At 42.5% G+C, this 17,824-nt stretch overlaps 1 protein-coding gene across 1 annotated transcript; it reads right to left on the bottom strand.

Annotated features, from left to right (window-relative positions):
* Positions 1 to 571: 571 nt before the first annotated feature.
* Myct1 (MYC target 1) lies at positions 572 to 16,547 on the bottom strand. The gene is made up of 2 exons (XM_055616039.1): positions 16,421 to 16,547; positions 572 to 3,168 (listed from the first exon to the last, which is right to left on the bottom strand). Exons 1-2 carry the CDS (start codon positions 16,470 to 16,472, stop codon positions 2,654 to 2,656), a joined length of 567 nt encoding a protein of 188 aa, XP_055472014.1. The 5' UTR covers positions 16,473 to 16,547; the 3' UTR covers positions 572 to 2,653.
* Between the last annotated feature and the right edge of the window lie 1,277 nt (positions 16,548 to 17,824).

The raw sequence follows: 17,824 nt of genomic DNA, 5'->3' as shown, positions 1-17,824 counted from the left end.
TGCCCTGCAGACTATCAAAGCAGATGCTGAGCCTGATGGCCAACTGTAGGGCAGAGTGAATGGAATTTTATGTAAGAAGTGGGAAATAGCAAGAGCTGGAAAGGACAGGAACTCCACAAGGAGAGCAACAGAACAAGAAAATTTGAACACAGGGAACTTCCCAGAGACTCATACTCCAACCAAGGACTATTCATGGAGATAACCTAGAACCCCTGCACAGATGTAGCCCATGGCAGTTTAGTGTCCAAGTGGCTTACATAGTGATTGGAAGAGGGACTGCCTCTGACACAATCTGATTGGCCTGCTCTTTGATCACCTCCCCCTAAGGGGGGAACAGCCTTACCAGGCCACAGAAGAAGACAATGCAGCCATTCCTGATGTGATCTGATAGACTAAGATCAGAAGGAAGGAGAGGAGGACCTCCCCTATCAGTGGACTTGGGGAGGAGCATGCATGCAGAAAGGGGAGGAAAGGTAGGATTGGGAGGGGAGGAGGGAGGGGCTTATGGGGGGATACAAAATGAATAAAGTGTAATTAATAATAATAATAATAAAAAGAAATAAGCTGTGAATTGAAATTAATATACATTTAATTTCATAATTGACAAAACATTTCAAATAAAAAATTATAACTAAAAACACTTCTAGTTTGGTTTTACCTTCATATTTCATACAATACACAATATTTATAAAATACTCCTCTTGGTCATTTTATACCTGGGGCTGGGGCTCGGGCAAAAATTCTGCTAAATGAACTGAAGGACCTCTGCTCTCATTTCCTTCCCTTGGGAGGAGATAGGAACAGTTTTCATTCATGATATAAATCATTGATACAAAGCATGCCTCCTTTGTTTCTCATGTTAAACGCTGAAGATGACAGGCAACCTGAAATTAGCTTTGTTACTGAGCCGAAGCTCTCATGAAATCTTATCCAGCTGTGCTGCAGTTTCTGTATTTCCTTAGTTAAAAAAAAAAATCAGCTGCCAACACATCAGCTCTCCTCTCAGCTTCTTATTTTGCCTTATAATTTTACTTCCTTTTTCTCTTACATATTTAATTGCAAAGTATGTTTGGCAGGCATTTTGAAGACTAATTTCTCTTGAGGAACAATAGGTAGCACAAATTCTATGGAGCTAATAATGAAAGGCTATCGGGATCTTTTATGCAAAGACATGTTCTTGAGCTACATTCAGACACCATTAGCTGGGACCACTGGGTATCATTGAAAACCCAAATACACAGAAAAATAAACAATTACACAAGCTAAATACTCAGTATGTCAAATATGAAATACAAGATTTCCAAATAATACCCGGTGAACTCCTCTCCTTGAAGAAAAAGGGCCAAAGTCTCTGGTGCCCATATTAAAGATGTCTTCACCTGTTGCTATAGACACCCTGGGCAAATACGGGAAACAGTGACCTTTTAGCCTGCTTTAGTCACCTTAGGAAGACATTGGAGAATGTGGGGCTGGGATTCACAGAGCATCACCCACGAGATGGTGCCTGTGGGTAGAGATAACCAGGAGGAATTGCTGTCCAGGGTTGCGACATGTTTTCACTGTGACTGTCTCTGGAACCACCCTTTCTTGACTGCAGTTAACGGGGAAGATTTCCCTAGAGCAGTGGTTCTCAACAATCCTGACACTGCAGCCCATTAATACAGTCCCTCTTGTTGTGGTGACCCCCAACCAGAACATTATTCACTGCTACTTCATAACTGTAATGTTGCTACTATTGTAAATTGTATTGTAAATATCTGTGTTTTCCAACAGTCTTATGTGACCCTTGTGAAAGTGTATTTTGACCCCCAAAGGAGTCATGAACTCACAGGTTAAGAACTACTCTCCTTCATAAAATTCTTTTCTAGTTAGATCCAATCCAAGAAAAAGGTCACTCGACGTGAAATAAAAACTTGTCCTTAGAACAACTGAATGGGAGCAGCTGCTGCTGCTGTGATGAGGACGTCACTACCACCGTCATGTTCAATCCTCCTCTTACTACGTCCGATCGTTTTGCATTAACGAGATGGACAGAACTACAAAATGACCCTACCGGGGGGAAAAAAACAAGTGTCAAGACTGAACCATCCTATGACGTCAACAGAGCTTAGTGTCTCTGCTTGATTCTCACACATAACCGAGGAATTTAGAATGTCCTCTGCTCCATCATCTTGTAAATGCACATCATGAAAGCTCTTAAGATTCTAGATGCTGGTGGCTCAATCATCACCTAGAAAGTAACATTAAAATCCCTTATTTTAGTGGGCTTTGCCTGTCAGCAGTCACATGGGCAACTGAATGGAGACTGGAACCCTAAACAAAAGTCTAAAGTCTTCTTAACCTAAAACATACAAATGTGCATGATTTGTATGTCTGAATCTTTAGTCAGTATCTTTAGTTCAATGCCTCACACTGAATTCAAAATACATAAATACAGAACTTTTTGGGGGAATAATATTTTTGTGAGATTTAAGTAAGAAAAACATGTTCAAAAGAAACTTTGCCTTACTTGGTAATGTCCAGCATTCATGAACCTATCAACTAGGAAATCAGTCATTGGGGACCATGGCCCACAGATTCTGTTTATCGTATATATCATTTCCTTTCTAGAAGAGACATTTTTAAAATGATTAAAAACAACAAGAGCTCAGACTCAGGAATCGGGAAATGCCTTGATGATGGACTCATAGGCCGGTGGGGGCGGTGTGGAAAGGCCCATCCTCAGGCTGCTGCTGGACCAGCGGAAGTCCGGCCGGCTGGCGCTGTGTGCGGTGCTGAGGGTGGATGGGGTGGCGGAGGCAGGCAGGGTCATCAGCTGACTCTCAGTTTCCACGGGAAGTGTTGGACACTGCAGGAAGGGATGGAAAGTGGAAGCCCTGAAGCTTGCTTTCCTGGGGAAGGAATTTGCCATCTCCAGGGAAGCTTGTCTCTGGAAAGTGAGGCTAGCCAAACTCAGGTTGCTTCGACGTTCATAGCCGCTGTGGCGGTAGAATCCAGGTCTGTTGAGGCCGTGGTTGTAGGAAGACCTGGGTCGCCTGGTGGGACTCCAGTGTGAGATGGACGCGCTGGCCCTTCTTCTTCGAGACAGAAAAACGAACAGCGCCCAGAGAAATCCTCCGATGGCAAGCCCAATCGCCATGGACACGGTGAAGGACATTATAAGGTCCTCTGAAACAAAGAATCAGCCAATAAACTGATAGTCTAATTTCAAACACACTTAGGTAAAAACACAGGGCAGAGTATGAACTGTGGTTCTTGAAATGAGTGTGGAATTTTTAACATTTTGAATTAGGGAAATAGGGAATGATCAGGATTCCATTTATGCAAACAGAAAGCTACAAAAACATCTTTCACTCTTGTTTATCATCTTTAGAAATTAAGAGTCTCTTACAGAGCTGCGAATGCCCACAGTTCATTTCCTCTTGAATTATGATTGTAGTTAATGTGCCCCTTGGCAAAGAAGGCCATCCCAACGTTAAACGTGCTTTTCCCCCTCTGTCTGCTTTGCTAGGTCACACTGATTTGTCACCACCTGCAGGCATCACGGCACCACCCCACTTCCTGCGCTGTATCTGAGGAAGCGCAGAGACAGAACCATCTGGAGGGCTGACTGATTTATGTCACATTTCCTGAACTCCCAGACCCTCAGATCCCTGCCTCCACGTAGAAGCGCCCGGCGCAGACGCTCGGGTTCCAGCTCACGCTGCTGTCCCAGTCTGTGCCTGGCAGTGAACCCCGCCTCACTAACTGACACACACTTCCCACTGCGTACCGTGCGCCCCATTCGCAGAGCCTGGGTGTGATCTCAGTTGCTCTTCAGGCAAGTCCTACAGCACGTATCTTGAGGAAGATATAAGCGTCAACGCAAGCGCTATCTCACTTTGTAAGGCTGCTCCTTACAGATGGGAAGGGTATTCTTATCGAGCCGAGTGGAGTGGCTGACACCCTACTCCAAATGGAAAACCTCTCCGGGTAGTTGAAGCCCACTGCTCAGCGCATTCCTCATCTCCCCCTCCATGAGCCAACTCCAAACTGTGCTGTTTGCTCTCTGTCTCAAAGCCTGTCACTCTTTCCAATCCTCTGATCTTTCACATACTTTTTCTTATATCTTGACGTGAGTTTAGTTGTCGGGGGAACTCCATTTTAGAAAACCATTCCAAGTACTGTCTTCTCACACAAAAGTGAGAAAGGTCAAGGTGTGTATTAAGTTGCCTCTACAAGGATTCTGCAAGCCAAGAGCCAAAGACTGGAAATAGGCTTTTGGAGGCTTTACTATTGGGGCCATGGGTACAGGGTCTTCGCTTTTAATCCCATTAGCAGGCGGAAGTCTATTCCCTACCCCCTGGGCTATTAGTGGGACTCACTTGCCCAATGGGATACAATGGAACCGAAGCTTTTTAAGTTCAGGTCTAAACTACACGAGCCTTTCAGCTTCTACCCTGATTGGTCTGGAGACCTCTCCATGGTGGACACAGGAATAAGCAAGGGTAGAGCGGCGGCCCCTGGAATACACAGTGGCTACCCCACGTGTTATCCCTATGACTCTGACCAAGAGCCTTCTATCCTTGACACGACAACGTGAGTGAGTTGCTCCAGGTCACTCAGGTGCTGGCAAACCCCACCGAACCACGAGGGAAACCGCGTGGCATTTCTCTGACCCGGTGCTGAACTGCCAACCCCGGACTGTGAGCCAGTTATCTGATGAATTCTCTGAGCGACTCTGTTCTGAGGTAGTCACTGGCTAGCAAACGCTCGCTGATTATAAGGCAGTGTAACCGCAGACCCAGCCCCTTCCCTTTGCTGTTGGATAAACGTTGGTGAGTTTGTTTACTCTCTCACTGATTTCATTTTTTTTTAAATGGTGGGTAGTTAGGTTTTATAACTTTTATAATTTCCCAGCTTATTGTCGCAGAGTATAGAATATCTAGAATGCAGAGAAAAAAATGTAAATCAATAAATAAGTACAATCACTACTGCCTGACTTTAGGATTCATTTTATAGTGTCCCTCCACCTGCTACTGCCAGGTGGATGTGGGGTGACAGAGCTGTCTTTGTTGTTATTGGGAACATGTTCACATACAAATACAGCATAAGTTCCCCGAACATTCTATGCTAACCATATACTAAATGCTTTATGAGATGGCTTTTAAATTCTAACGTAATTTAGGACAAAGCTGCCAAAGCCAGTACTGTTGCCCCAAAATCTTCCTCACAAAACTGAGTAGTCATGGCATTGAAGTTCAATGTTCTCAGAGATTTCATAGCATCGGATATTATTTTTAAAATCAAACAAACATAATCAAATCTAAAAATTAGTCTTATTTTTGTACAAAATGATCCAAAATTAACTTTATCAGTGCCACTAAACCCAGAATTCTGAATTTAAAGAACTTTTAGAAATTCTGTAATGCCTTGACAATGATAGCCCTGAAAAGCAGCATTTTCCAGTATTAAAAATAGAGGAAATAAAAAAGAACAAATAAAATAATATAATTTCAACACAGTTAGAAGACTGACCAATATCCAAAGTTCAAGTTACCTAGAAACCAAGTACTGGAATATAGATGTGTGAAATTATCTCCCTAGCTTTATGATAAACCTTTATGGAGTCAGGTCCAGAAAAACTATGAAAATGCTAGAAAGGCCATCTAGTACATCAGCACAGGTGCAGCCAGCGGAAGGAGGCTTACAAGCCACGTGTGGGCTTGTAAGCCTCCTTGGCAAGGAGCCTTTCTCTGAGGCAAAGTCCAGCCATGAGAATCACCTGTGAAACACCCGCACATGTGTGAGCCAGCCAGAACTGGCAAGACTGCAGAGGTAAAGCAAGCCAGGATTGCTTAAGTCCGTGGCTAGGGTAAGCAGGGGCAGTGTAGACAGACAGAGAATTCCTCTGGTGGGAACAAACATGTTCTTAGGTTATGATGATGATCACTAACTTCGAGACTGCAGACATCACCAGTTAGGCATGTAAGTAGGCAAGTTCCATGGAGCATGGATTATATCCTAAACCCATTTTTAGAATGAAAGAATGGGGAAGGTGAGGTGCCTTGTGGAAACCATACCGTGAAGGAAAGAGGAGACAGGTTGGAACAGCAGGAAACCTTCAAGACAGGAAAATTTAAAATATTAAAAAAATATATCCCCCCCCCCCTTCCATCTGCCTAATTGAAAATAAAGTCAACCACTGAGAACGGCACACTTGGGCACACGGAGTCGACATGCCCCAGGATGGAGGTGTGGCCAAGCAAGAATGGATCCTAGTGTCTACAGGAGACAGGAAAGAGAGGGAGAAGGTTGGTCTTGGGATAGAACACACATTGGAAAGATGTTAAATTTAAGTATTTCTGAGATACTTATTTGTCATGTCAAAGTTAAATAAATATAGACTTTACAGGAGGAGCTAAAAAACACTCCTTGGAAAGTAGGGGCACTTTCTCATCCCTAGAAATCCCAGACTCAAAAGCAACAGATTGTGTTTAAAGATGTGTGGTAAGAATAGCCAAGAAAATAAAAATTTAATAGGTGGCAGAAATAAACAAGGAAACCAAGAAGAACTGACTAGAGGAAATAAGTAGACAAGGAAGATTTCTATCCCTGGAACATCAAAATAACTAGGGACTACAGGTAAAATGATTAGCGACCAGTTGCCCCAGAAAGATTGAGCAACTCATTTGTTTAGCATAGAGAGTACCTAAGATATAGAAGGAGGGACCACAGATATACACAGATAGTCATGAAGGGAGCAGCCTCTGTCCTGGCAGATCCACAATTCAGAAGACATCAGTGGGGATGAGAGACACGCTGACGCTTGTGTTGTTAGCTTTATCCTCTAAGCCCCAACCCCAGCCTCTGGGCAATGTTTTCAGTGTGTGATGTCACTGCTTTCACACACACCCAACGGAAACTCGAGTGTTACCCCACTGACTAGTTGGAGCTATTGAGAGAATGAACTGGCAAGATCAGTGCAGTCACACCCAGGGTCGGGCAGAGAACTTTGTCCCAACTATTTTGAATATAGAAAGAATCACAGAAATGGGCTTCAGCTTAGAAAAAAATAGTTGTTTATAATGTCTTACTCAAGCCATAATGTTACCCACTAGTCAGTAATCCCCTTATCAGGAAGCTGAGACAGGAAGGTTGCCATGAGTTTGAAGCCAGACTGAGCTACACAGTAAGACAGAGACCAGCCTGGTTAGACTCTTGTCTGAGAAGAACAAAAGTAAAAACAAACAAAGAAACAAACAAACAAAAGACATGGTTCAAATTCCTCATTTTATGGTATTGAAACCAGATTTAAGGTTTACGTGTCAGAAAACATTTGATTTAATTCAGTAATTCAGACACCTGTCACTGCGTGAGAGGAGGAGAACTCAAATGTGCCTGCTACATAGCCTGGCTTTTCTGCATAGACTTAATCACCACCAAGGTCTGACCAAAGACTCCAAATATTTCAGAATATAGCGAAGAATAAAAGATGACATTAAAGGAATATATTTACTTTATTTCTGCAGAGTGAAGTTAGCCTGCCAGGAGAAAACCGAGTCAGTTACTCGGTAGAGTGCACCGTGTGGGCATCTGACTGGAGGAGAGGACAGCCACAACAAAACTGTTTGCCGGGTACAGCATGGCAGCGGCATGTGTAAACTCACGGCAGCCGCGACGGTGTATACAAGACTGTGCAAGATCAAGCCGACGTCTCAGAAAGGAGTGGGAGTGAGCTGCACTAGTAGCTGAAAGGGCCACTGGCAGGTGAAGGCTGTGGGGAGATGGGGAGGTCTGTCTGCTCGCCTTAGAGACGCCCTCCTTGAGAGGCTGCCCCCACTCCAGGCGATGACTCTACCCGATACCCAGGAATGTTCTGGCATCTCCAGGACATATGAGATTGGAGAGAATAGTGATGGAGAGGCTACAGGAAGAATTAAAAGGGAGAAAATAGGGATGGGTTTGATCAAAACGTAGTACATACATGTATAAAATACTCAAACAGAAATAAAACAGCACTGCCTAACTCATAATGTGAGTCCCACATCCATCTTTGAAATCGTTGCACTAATTCCCATAACCTCGACAAGCACACAGAATTTTTTAAACATTTAACCATCACTAGTCTTGACACTAGAATTACAAACGCCGCCTCAGCTGCCCATAAAGAACTTGTCTACCTTTTTACGTTTCTGGGCACATACACTGCAAGAAATGCAGAAATGGGGGGGGGGGGAAGTGTGAGGTCATAACTGAATTGCAGCCTGTTTCTCCAGTTGTTTTCCCCAGGGATTCTAACTAAAGCGCATAATTCAGAAAGTGACACGGTGATCACAGCATCTATTGCGCACACAAATTTAACATTTCACATATGCAATCTTTTCCGTGAGGTTTCCGACAACGAATGTTAGAAACTTTAAAAAAAAAAGCCTAACATAGACCAAAATGCCCCTCTCACTATAAAGACACTGGCGTGGACAGTGTTTCTTTAAAAACTATCAATCTTCTCAACTGACAACTTTAGGAAATAAAATAAAGCCACAACGCCGCTTCTTATAATTTTTATATGTTACAGTCAATGAGGGAAACAATCAAACTGCAGTTCTTCTTTTGGAGGCAGAAGGAACTAATCCTGGTGAGATACAGCAGATAAATTAAGCATAGCTATATTAGGTTAGTAATTTGCGCCTATGGAACCAGCAAGAGGCTGGCATCTAAGCCCTCCAGAACTCCAGCCCCCACTGCTGACAGCTGCTTAACACGCTCAAGGTGTTTGCCCTGTGCTCCAACCATCACTCCTCCCTCGCCTTCCAATTCTAAGGTCTTTTAAAAAAATTAATTATTTTTAAATTAACTACAGTTTATACACTTTGTACCCCAGCTGTAGCCCCCTCCCCCACTCCCTCCATATCCCACCCTCTCTCTCTCTCTCTTCTCCCATGCCCCTCCCCAAGTCCACTGAGAGGGGAGGTCCACCTCCCCCTCCATCTGATGCTAACCTATCAGGTCTCATCATGACTGGCTGCACTGTCCTCCTCTGTGGCCTGGTAGGGCTGCTCCCCCATCAGGGGGAGGTGATCAAAGAGTCAATCACTGAGTTCATGTCAGAGGCAGCCCCTGTTCCCATTACTAGGGAACCCACTTGGACACTGAGCTGCCATGGGCTACATTTGTGCAGGGGTTCTGGGTTATCTCCATGAATGGTCCTTGGTTGGAGTATCAGTTTCAGAAAATACCCCTGGGCCCAGATTTTTTGGTTCTGTTGCTCTCCTTGTGGAGATCCTGTTCCCTCCATGTCTTTCTATCCCCACCTTCTTTCATAAGATTCCTCGCACTCTGCCCAAAGTTCGGTTATGAGTCTCTGCATCTGCTTTGATACCCTGCTGCTAGAGTCTTTCAGAGGCCCTTCTGCGGTAGGCTCCTGTCCTGTTCCCTATTTTCTCCTTCTTCTGTGTCCATCCCGTTTGCCTTTCTGAATGAGGATTAATCATCTTACTCCTTCTTGCTTAGCTTCTTTATGTGTACAGATTTTAGTTTGTTTATCACATATATAAATATATATCGAAGGTCTTAAAATCGAGCAAGGTTTTCAGTAACCTCAACGCTGTAAATAGTGTGAACATTTAGTAGAGGTCGCCATCTTGTGGGCAACTGTTGAATTGTTAGTGATTTTCATAAGTAAAATGGACTGCTGGTTAGCGTGTAAAAAGCTCTACAGTTGGAGGAAGTATGAGTTCACCTCCTCCCAAAGTAGATCATGTGTTATCCTCCTCCTAAAGTGCATGTGAGGAAGGGTTCAGCGATAGAAAGGCTGTGATGAAAGGACTTAATCCCAGCATTCTGGGAGGGAGAGCCACGAAGATCTCTGTGAGTTCAAGGCCAGCCTAGTCTACAAATTGAGTCCAGGAGAGCCAAGGCTGTACAGAGAAACCCAGTCTCAAACACCCTCCCGACACGCACACACTTTTGGGGGAATAGGAAGTAGTGTACAGAAATGTGAATGCTTACAGTTAGCTGACTGTGCAGAGCAGAAGGTCTATGTTTATCACATCTGCTGGGAAGTTCTCCTGAGTTCAACAATAAAACAGCCTTCAGCCTCCCCCGAGTCACATGTCTGCTGTGGCCTCGTGTGCGAGCTACCACGTGCACCGGGAGAGCGGGGCTTTCCCAGCTGGGCTGCGCCCTTCGCTTAGTGCTTCTCTGCCTTGCAGCCCCGTGAGTATCTATCAGCTGCCCTCTCTTTTCAATCAAGTAGTTAAGTCAGCCACATCACAGGTGTGTCCACACCTCAACCCTCCCACAGAGTAAAAGCAAACTCCTAAAAATGGTCTGAAATCTCCCACCTGAGAGCCCCAGCCCCCGGGAGCGGAGCCCACCCTTCTCCTTGTTCACCAACTATGCTTTTTACCAAGGCCTCAGCCCTGATTCTTATCTGTTCTTTTAAGAATATGTTTGTAGATACCTACATGGTTGTTTTTCTGTCTTTTTTCTCTTCCTTTCTTTCATTAGGTATTATCTAATCTTCTTGCTGAGGCTTCCTCATTCCAAACTTACATGCTGACCCACATTTTACCTAATTTGATCTCCCTCCTCATTATAGGAAGTGGATTCAATTCATCATCCAAAAAAAATAAGCAAATGAGGAGCCTACCCATTACAAGCTATAACTGACCCTTAGATCTGGAAGATAGGCAGGTGGCCTATCTTTACAATGGTAAGAAAGGGATGAATAAGCAACAGTATTAGAGTTGCTGCCTTGAAGAGAGTAGTGGACAAGCAACCATGGGCTTGGAAGGCTTGGGAGAGGTTTTATTCAACAGTCCTTAATCACAAGTTCCTGACCCTGGAATCAACCTGAATGTCAATCACCAGATGAGTAAGTTGAGGAAATGAAGCCTATGGTGTCCTGAGTGACATCATGATAGTTTGGTGAGTAATGAGACACCTTTATGACAATGGCCTCAAAAGATGCTATCACCTACCACTGTCAAAGCCATTTTAACGTGTGTATGTACAGTCTGTGATGTTTGCATGGCAAACTCCAAACATGCAATTCCCAATGCCAACCTGCGTGGCTGAGGATGTGTCTGTGTGTGAGTATTGAATAATAATGGAATGTCATTACTGAACCTAAAAGAAAGAAAAAAAGAAAATCCTGTATTTTAAAACTTGACAGATGAGTATGAAAGACACTGTGGAAACTGAAATAAGCCAGGAACAGAAGGGGTGAGTCTGTGGGCAGAGTGCTTCCAATGATTCTGCACAGCGACCGTTTTCATGGTAAAGCACTGGGAAGACGTGCCGACATGGCACCAATGACTTCCACCCGATACATTTGGAGTCGTAATGCAAGGGGCAAATTCTTAGACAACACAAACTGTCATAACTAAATGCCAATAGACAACCTGAGTGGCCTCCTAATGTTAAAAAAAAAAGATGAGTGTGGGCTGGAGGGATAGCTCAGTGGTTAAGAGGGTTCACTGTTCTTGCAGAGGGCCCGAGTGTGGTTTCCAGCACTCACATACGCCAGCTCAGAACCATCTGTAACTCCAGCTCTGGATGGAGCCAACACCTCTGGCCTCTGTGGGCCCCTGCACTCATGTGGGCACCTACCTTCCCATGGTTAAGAAATTCTACATAAACTATTTCAGGTAGTCAAAAAGTAATGGCCACTTCTGCCTTGTCTTATAAGGCTTTCATGACATTGATACCAGATCTAACTTAGCCAAAGCAAGAGAAGACAGCTCTCGTGATTCCAGTGCAGAAGTCTAGAGAACCGCGATGCACCACAAAGGACATAAAGCCTTGAGAGCTCCACCTCAGTGACAACTTCAGCCCTGTGGAGCCCAGTGAGTGATGGGATCTAGATACAGGGGTTTGAAGAACCTTCATTTGTAAACACTTGCTCTTCAAAGTTCCTAGTAACAGACATAAGAAAATAATTAATAGGCTATTCATGTGCAATAGTGTGTGACTGTTGAAAAAGTTTTCTTTATATATGAATGAAGAAATGAGCTTAAAATATGGGCTCTGCTTGCTTGTTATTTGAAAGAACATCATAAAGAAGCATGCACTACCATCCTAAGAATCTTATCTTCTTGCTAGACCCCTAAAAGTCACATTTTTCTCCAGGACTAGGACACATTCTTTGCCATAGGTTGAGGCATAACACTTTTTATAGCCTAAGGAATCTTAGCTAAGCCTCCCACCCCTTGACAGCCCTGGCTCCCAAACATATCACTTTTGTGAACCTCTGTGCCTTTAGCTACCTCAGACAGGAGTAAGGAAATTATCGAGAATGCACAGTCACAGGTCTTCTACTCCTAAACTACCAAATGAATCACTGAACACAAAGAGCAGAACATCATTTTGAAAGCCAGCACTGTACTGCAACAACTAGGTATTTTATAACCAAGATGATGTTTGTGGTTTGTTTCTTTTTATGTTTCAGCTTCAAAATGCTAGAAGCCTAAAGAACTCAAAAGTATAAGTTCTTGCCATAAATAGTAGCATAAAAGTGAATGTAACCTGCATGGTTTTTCATGAGCACTGTAAAGAGAAGTTCTGGAGAGAGAAAAAGAACAGCTTTACAGTATCTGAGCAAGGAGAGCTCTGCAAATGAGACCACTCCTCCATCTTTCCATCTTCACACGTACCTCAAGGGATTCCAGCAGCTGGTACCCACACCTAGACTCCCAAGTGATAACATGTAGAGAGGAGAACAAGCCCCCTGAGAAGCCCTGTGTGCCAGAAGGGCAGAACAGGAGCTGGGCTCCTAAAGTTCCAGGATTATAGGAGGATGTTAGAGATGCTCCACACAGACAGATGGGAAAGGAGTGGAAGGGGAGGCCGTAGATCGAACAGCCTCACAGAAAAGAAAAATCGTATTCTTAGTCAGAAGTGCACAGATCACTAGAACCTGGTTTTGCATCAAAGGGTCCCCACAGTGAAGACAGGGAGAGCAAAACATCCCTACAGCAGCCTAGTCCCACTCGTCAGTAGATGTCAGCAGAAGCCCTTGATGGAGAACTCCTGGTCTGCTCCCTCTTGTACCTCTAATAACTATCGGGTACAACTGTCCTCAGACCTCACAAGCTATTTCCAACCTTAGGGAGAGACCCAAAGAAGGTGGGAGGTGAGGAGCCTTGGAGTCACAACAGTGCAAGACAGTCTGCAGAATCAACTCACACTTCTGCATCGCTACTCAGAATCTTAGAGAAGTCTGCCTCCGTTCCGACTTTCCGATTCTGTCTCTGTAATTTTCACATATGGATGTTCTGGTCAGCCATTTGCGCCCTTGCACACATGCCCTAGTGTTTTTACTTCTCATGTCCACTGATAACAGTTCTTCCGGGTGCCCCAAAAGTCTCAGGCAATGGCTTACCCATATCATTGGCTGATAAGGCCAGACAAAGCTTCAGAGAAATGAATGAGCTGAATGAGGCTGAGTTAACATGTCAGAAACGAATGATCAGAGTGTCGTCCTTAGACGTGCTTTTTTATTTGAAATCTATTTGATCTTCTAGGAATAGGCAATATACCATTTTTCTCAAAAGCTGATTCAGGGACTATTTCATCATATTTTAACTTCTATAGCACATTCTCATTCTTGGTCATTTTGTATATTATAATGATAATATATGACAAAGCAGGAGTTACTGATACTATTTATTGCTTTATTTATCGTCTTTTATTTGCATATGTAGGAACACCTAATCACATCCCAGAATACAATCCTTTTAAACGAAAAGTAATATTTTGGGGGCAGATCAGTTAGATGAATATACATACAAGCCCACACACCGATGTATTACATCAGCTTTTCACAGCCAAACTGGAGGAAAAACAGCATTACCAGTGATAAGACAGCAGAGAGAAGCAGACGTGTCTTGCACAGACTCCCAAGTCCTAAGAGAACATGCGAGGCCCGCAACACTGCCACCTGTCAGCCCGACAGACTTTGCGGGTCTGTTTCCTGCCACTTTTATGGGATGGTCTACAGAGAAGGGAAGAGCATTAAAGAGTAGAGGTGGAAGTGAGGTGGAATCATCCTCATTGTCAGTCTCAGGCCACTTTTGGTAACGGATAACCGAGGGGTTAGTGCTTGCACAGCTTTTACTAGGTCTGACTGAATGCTAGCATTGAAACAGGGCGAGCTGCCATCGCTTGTAACAACTGAGTATCACTGCTTGCTTTTTTTGCATTCATTAAGTAAACCAGAAAATTATATTTTGAATTTTTTATGCATCTCAATATGTTAAGTGTGAGGAGCTCCTGTGGCTCCTTGTGCGAGTTGTTATAGTCTATGCCGGTTTTAAATTCTCTTACTTCAAAGGGCTACACAAAAGAATCCTTTTGGAAGCAGATTCTACTGCATTGCACAATTTTTTTTTGTTTTGTTTTGTTTGTTTTCAGAGACAAGGTTTCTCTGTGTAGCCTTGGCTGTCCTGGACTTGCTTTGTGGATTAGGCTGGCCTCGAACTCACAGAGATCCACCTGCCTCTTCCTCTCTGAGTGCGGGGATTATAGGCGAGTGCCACCACACTTGGTTTGCACATGATTTTCAAAGTATTATTTTGAAAGGACCCCTGATCAAAATAGGTATCAATTCAGATGCAACACAGAAAAGGAAATAGAAAAGATTGACATTTATGTGTCAGGGAACATTTACATTTCATAGACTAAATTTATAATTACATTTTACACTTCACAATTTTACCCAAGAAATAATAATTCCATCTTTTACTTGTCTCACACAAGCAATCAGACATATATTTGGTTCACCATCCTTGCTTTGGTTTAAAAGTATAGCAATGCAGCACGCTCTTAGTTTTCACCATTCTCATATCTACATGCCAAGAGAAGGGAGGATTAACGCGTATCTTTGACACAGGAATCTTCAATTCCATCTTAAGCACAGATTCCCTTATTAAAATATCTCACTGCTAGGATAAAAGAAAGAACTCCAAATGAGCGTCTTATTAATGTAAGACTGATTTTAATGAAAAACATCTGTGCTCTAGCCAATGAAAAATGAATTATTTTTCCTATGTAAACCTGGAGATTAACTTGAATAGTTTCAAATAACAGAACTGGCTTTTCTGTGTTAATTATTACACTGGGGATGACTTAATTTTGAAATTTACAATTGTTTTATGATGATAAAGTTTACTTAGATGCATTCTAGCTGTTTTCATAATTTAATATAAACAAGGACAGTAAATGATATTTTCACAAATGTACTGTTAGACCATCCAGAATTCAAAAGTTTCTTGTCTCCTGATATCTACCCACAATTTGTAGGACTAACTTATTTTTCATTAATTTTATTATGAAATTTTTATTACTATATCATCAAAAAATCTTTTAAAGCTTAAAGCAAACACACTAATTAAAAAGTATTTAATTAGTTAATTCCCTTTTTGCAGATACCTGGGATAGCAGATAAATACATCAAATGGGCAGGGCTGGGTTGCCCTCACTGTTCAGTATTCGCCAGTATTCGCCAGGTAGCTTCCAAACCCTACCTCCAGTCCCAGCAGGAAGCCTGGTGCAGTTTTCTGAGAGGACTGAAAATTCATCTTGCACATCCCAGGGTTATAGATCTCTTAATAAACTCCTGTTTCTTTTTAAAGTTCCCTCTGGATTTAACTTAAATTATTCCCTTTACTTATAAATTTCTTCGAACCAAAGACACATGTCAACACCCCTACACATCCTGGAACCTGTCTCCTAAATCTGGCCGAGAGAGGAGGTTGTTTGGACTTCAGCACTGCCGCCTGCTCATAGCATCGCGGAACCTAGACCTTGAGCTGAGCAGCCTCAGCCAAGGCACACTTTGGTAGTTTCTCTTCCTTTTCCATTATAACAGTGTATGTTATTTCTGCCTCATGTTTCCCAGATTCATAATTCCATTTTAATTCCACTTTTATCTGTGTCACTATACTCTAAAGTCATTCAAGTATAGATTTGTTGTTTAAAATTAAAAATAGTTGTTGAAAAGTAAAACTAGTAACATTAATACAGACTACAAAACCCTCTGTAGAACACCTTGGTTTCATGAAATAAAATATGTAATCCATCACCTTCAAACAAATAAAATATAATTTTCCAACAAGACCTCATGTGATAGATTCCATTTAACAATAATTTCTACTATATATTTTTCTAAATTTTTACTTTAAAAATTTCATTGTTTCCTAATTAAGTTTTGTTAATACCAGTGAAAATATGCCTGATTCTTCTTTAATGTTTCTATAGCTTATTCTGACAACATTTTATGAGTATATTTCTTGAAATAAATTTATGAAAACTGTCACTAGACAGTTATGGCAAACAAATTGTCTCAGAGACTGATTCCCACTGTTGTCATAAATTATGCAGAAAATTTCCGCACCTCTTAATTTAAATTAAAAGCAGTGAAGAAAACATAGCTTACCCCAAAAGTTTTCTGGCCATGGGCTCCCTAAACTTGTTGTGTTATTAGCCATAATGTCCACAAGAAAAAGAAGAAGCCAGGGTGTCCAAAAGAAGCAGTTTGATTTTATGCCTTTGTGGTTCAGCAAGAGAAAAATAATTTTCACGCAACCCCACATATACTTGTGTTTACATAAAAGGAAGTAAGTGTATCATGTTTCCTGCTTTTATACTCGAATTAGCAACTGTTTTTCTTATCTTGGAATTCCACATGGCTCCCAGACACAGAACTATTTCCTTCTCGTCATTTCCTCCCTGTTGCCTTGTGCCCTCCTTTCAGCCACATCCAAAGCTGTTTGGGGGCAAGAGGCTTTCCTTTAGCCCCTTCCACTACTTACACATCTAGGAAGAGAGCAAGCGCCTCGTTCCTGCTTTTAGCCTCACCTGTGTGTGACTCTGAGCGCAGAGAGCTTTCCCATGTCGAAAACTGTGTTACACGGTCAGAGAGGCTTTTTCAGAAGCCCATATTCAATTTCATTTTTTTTTTTTTACCTAGTATATTTTGATTATGAATCTCAGATCCTGGGTAATATCTTCCTGTATTTGGTATTTTGAAAATGTATTCATTCCATTTACTTGCACAAATTTAAATATGCTTATTTGTGATTTTGTTACACTTTTCATTGGGAGTCAGATGTGAGAAATCAAGATCCTTTCTATGTAAGCAGGTAGGGGGAACAGGAATGCAAAAGGTTTAATTGCAGCAGTGTTTTAGTGCCTGGCCAGTGATGCAGCGATCCCATGGCTGGAGAATCACAGCCAATCAGTGGCCTTCCTGCCGTCATCATAACAGGGCAGGGCTTCCATGCACTGCAAGATATTGAAAGTGGGAGAAGAGGTCCTCAATGCCACTCACACACCCTACACTGCACGCCTAGCTTGGAAACCTGTGGCGTGCACTCTTGAGAAGCCTTGTTCCAGCCCTAGGATGTTGGAGCTTAGTCAGCTGAAGCCAGTGTCACCTTTCTGAGAAGCCTGGGAAAAAAACTAGAGGGCAACATGCCAACTCATTTTGCAGCCCTAGTTTCCCCAAATTGTGGTGGTTTCTGTTCATGTTTTTAATCAATGTTCCTAGAGTTAACTACAAATTTACCAGAGATTAAAACATACACAACCGACAATCTCAAAGAGAATGAAACAATTATAGAACACTTGACTCCCTGAGCACACAGGAAGACTCATCTTTATGATATTTATTTTTTGCCAATGTTTATTTCCACACTCTCCAATAAATAATCGTACCACTGCTCAAGAAAGGCAAAAGGGCTCACGCTTCAACAGTCCCATTTAATTTTTAGTACTTTGACAATGTGCAAAAATAGGACCTCAAAAGGACTTGCTGTGTCTAGATACAAGCCTGTTGAAA

Source organism: Psammomys obesus, unplaced genomic scaffold (assembly GCF_907164565.1).
Source record: "Psammomys obesus unplaced genomic scaffold, mPsaObe1.curated_primary_1811, whole genome shotgun sequence".
Taxonomy (NCBI): Eukaryota; Metazoa; Chordata; class Mammalia; order Rodentia; family Muridae; genus Psammomys; species Psammomys obesus.
The sequence above is the reverse complement of the archived record's forward strand: the minus strand, read 5'-3'. Positions and strand labels throughout refer to the sequence as shown.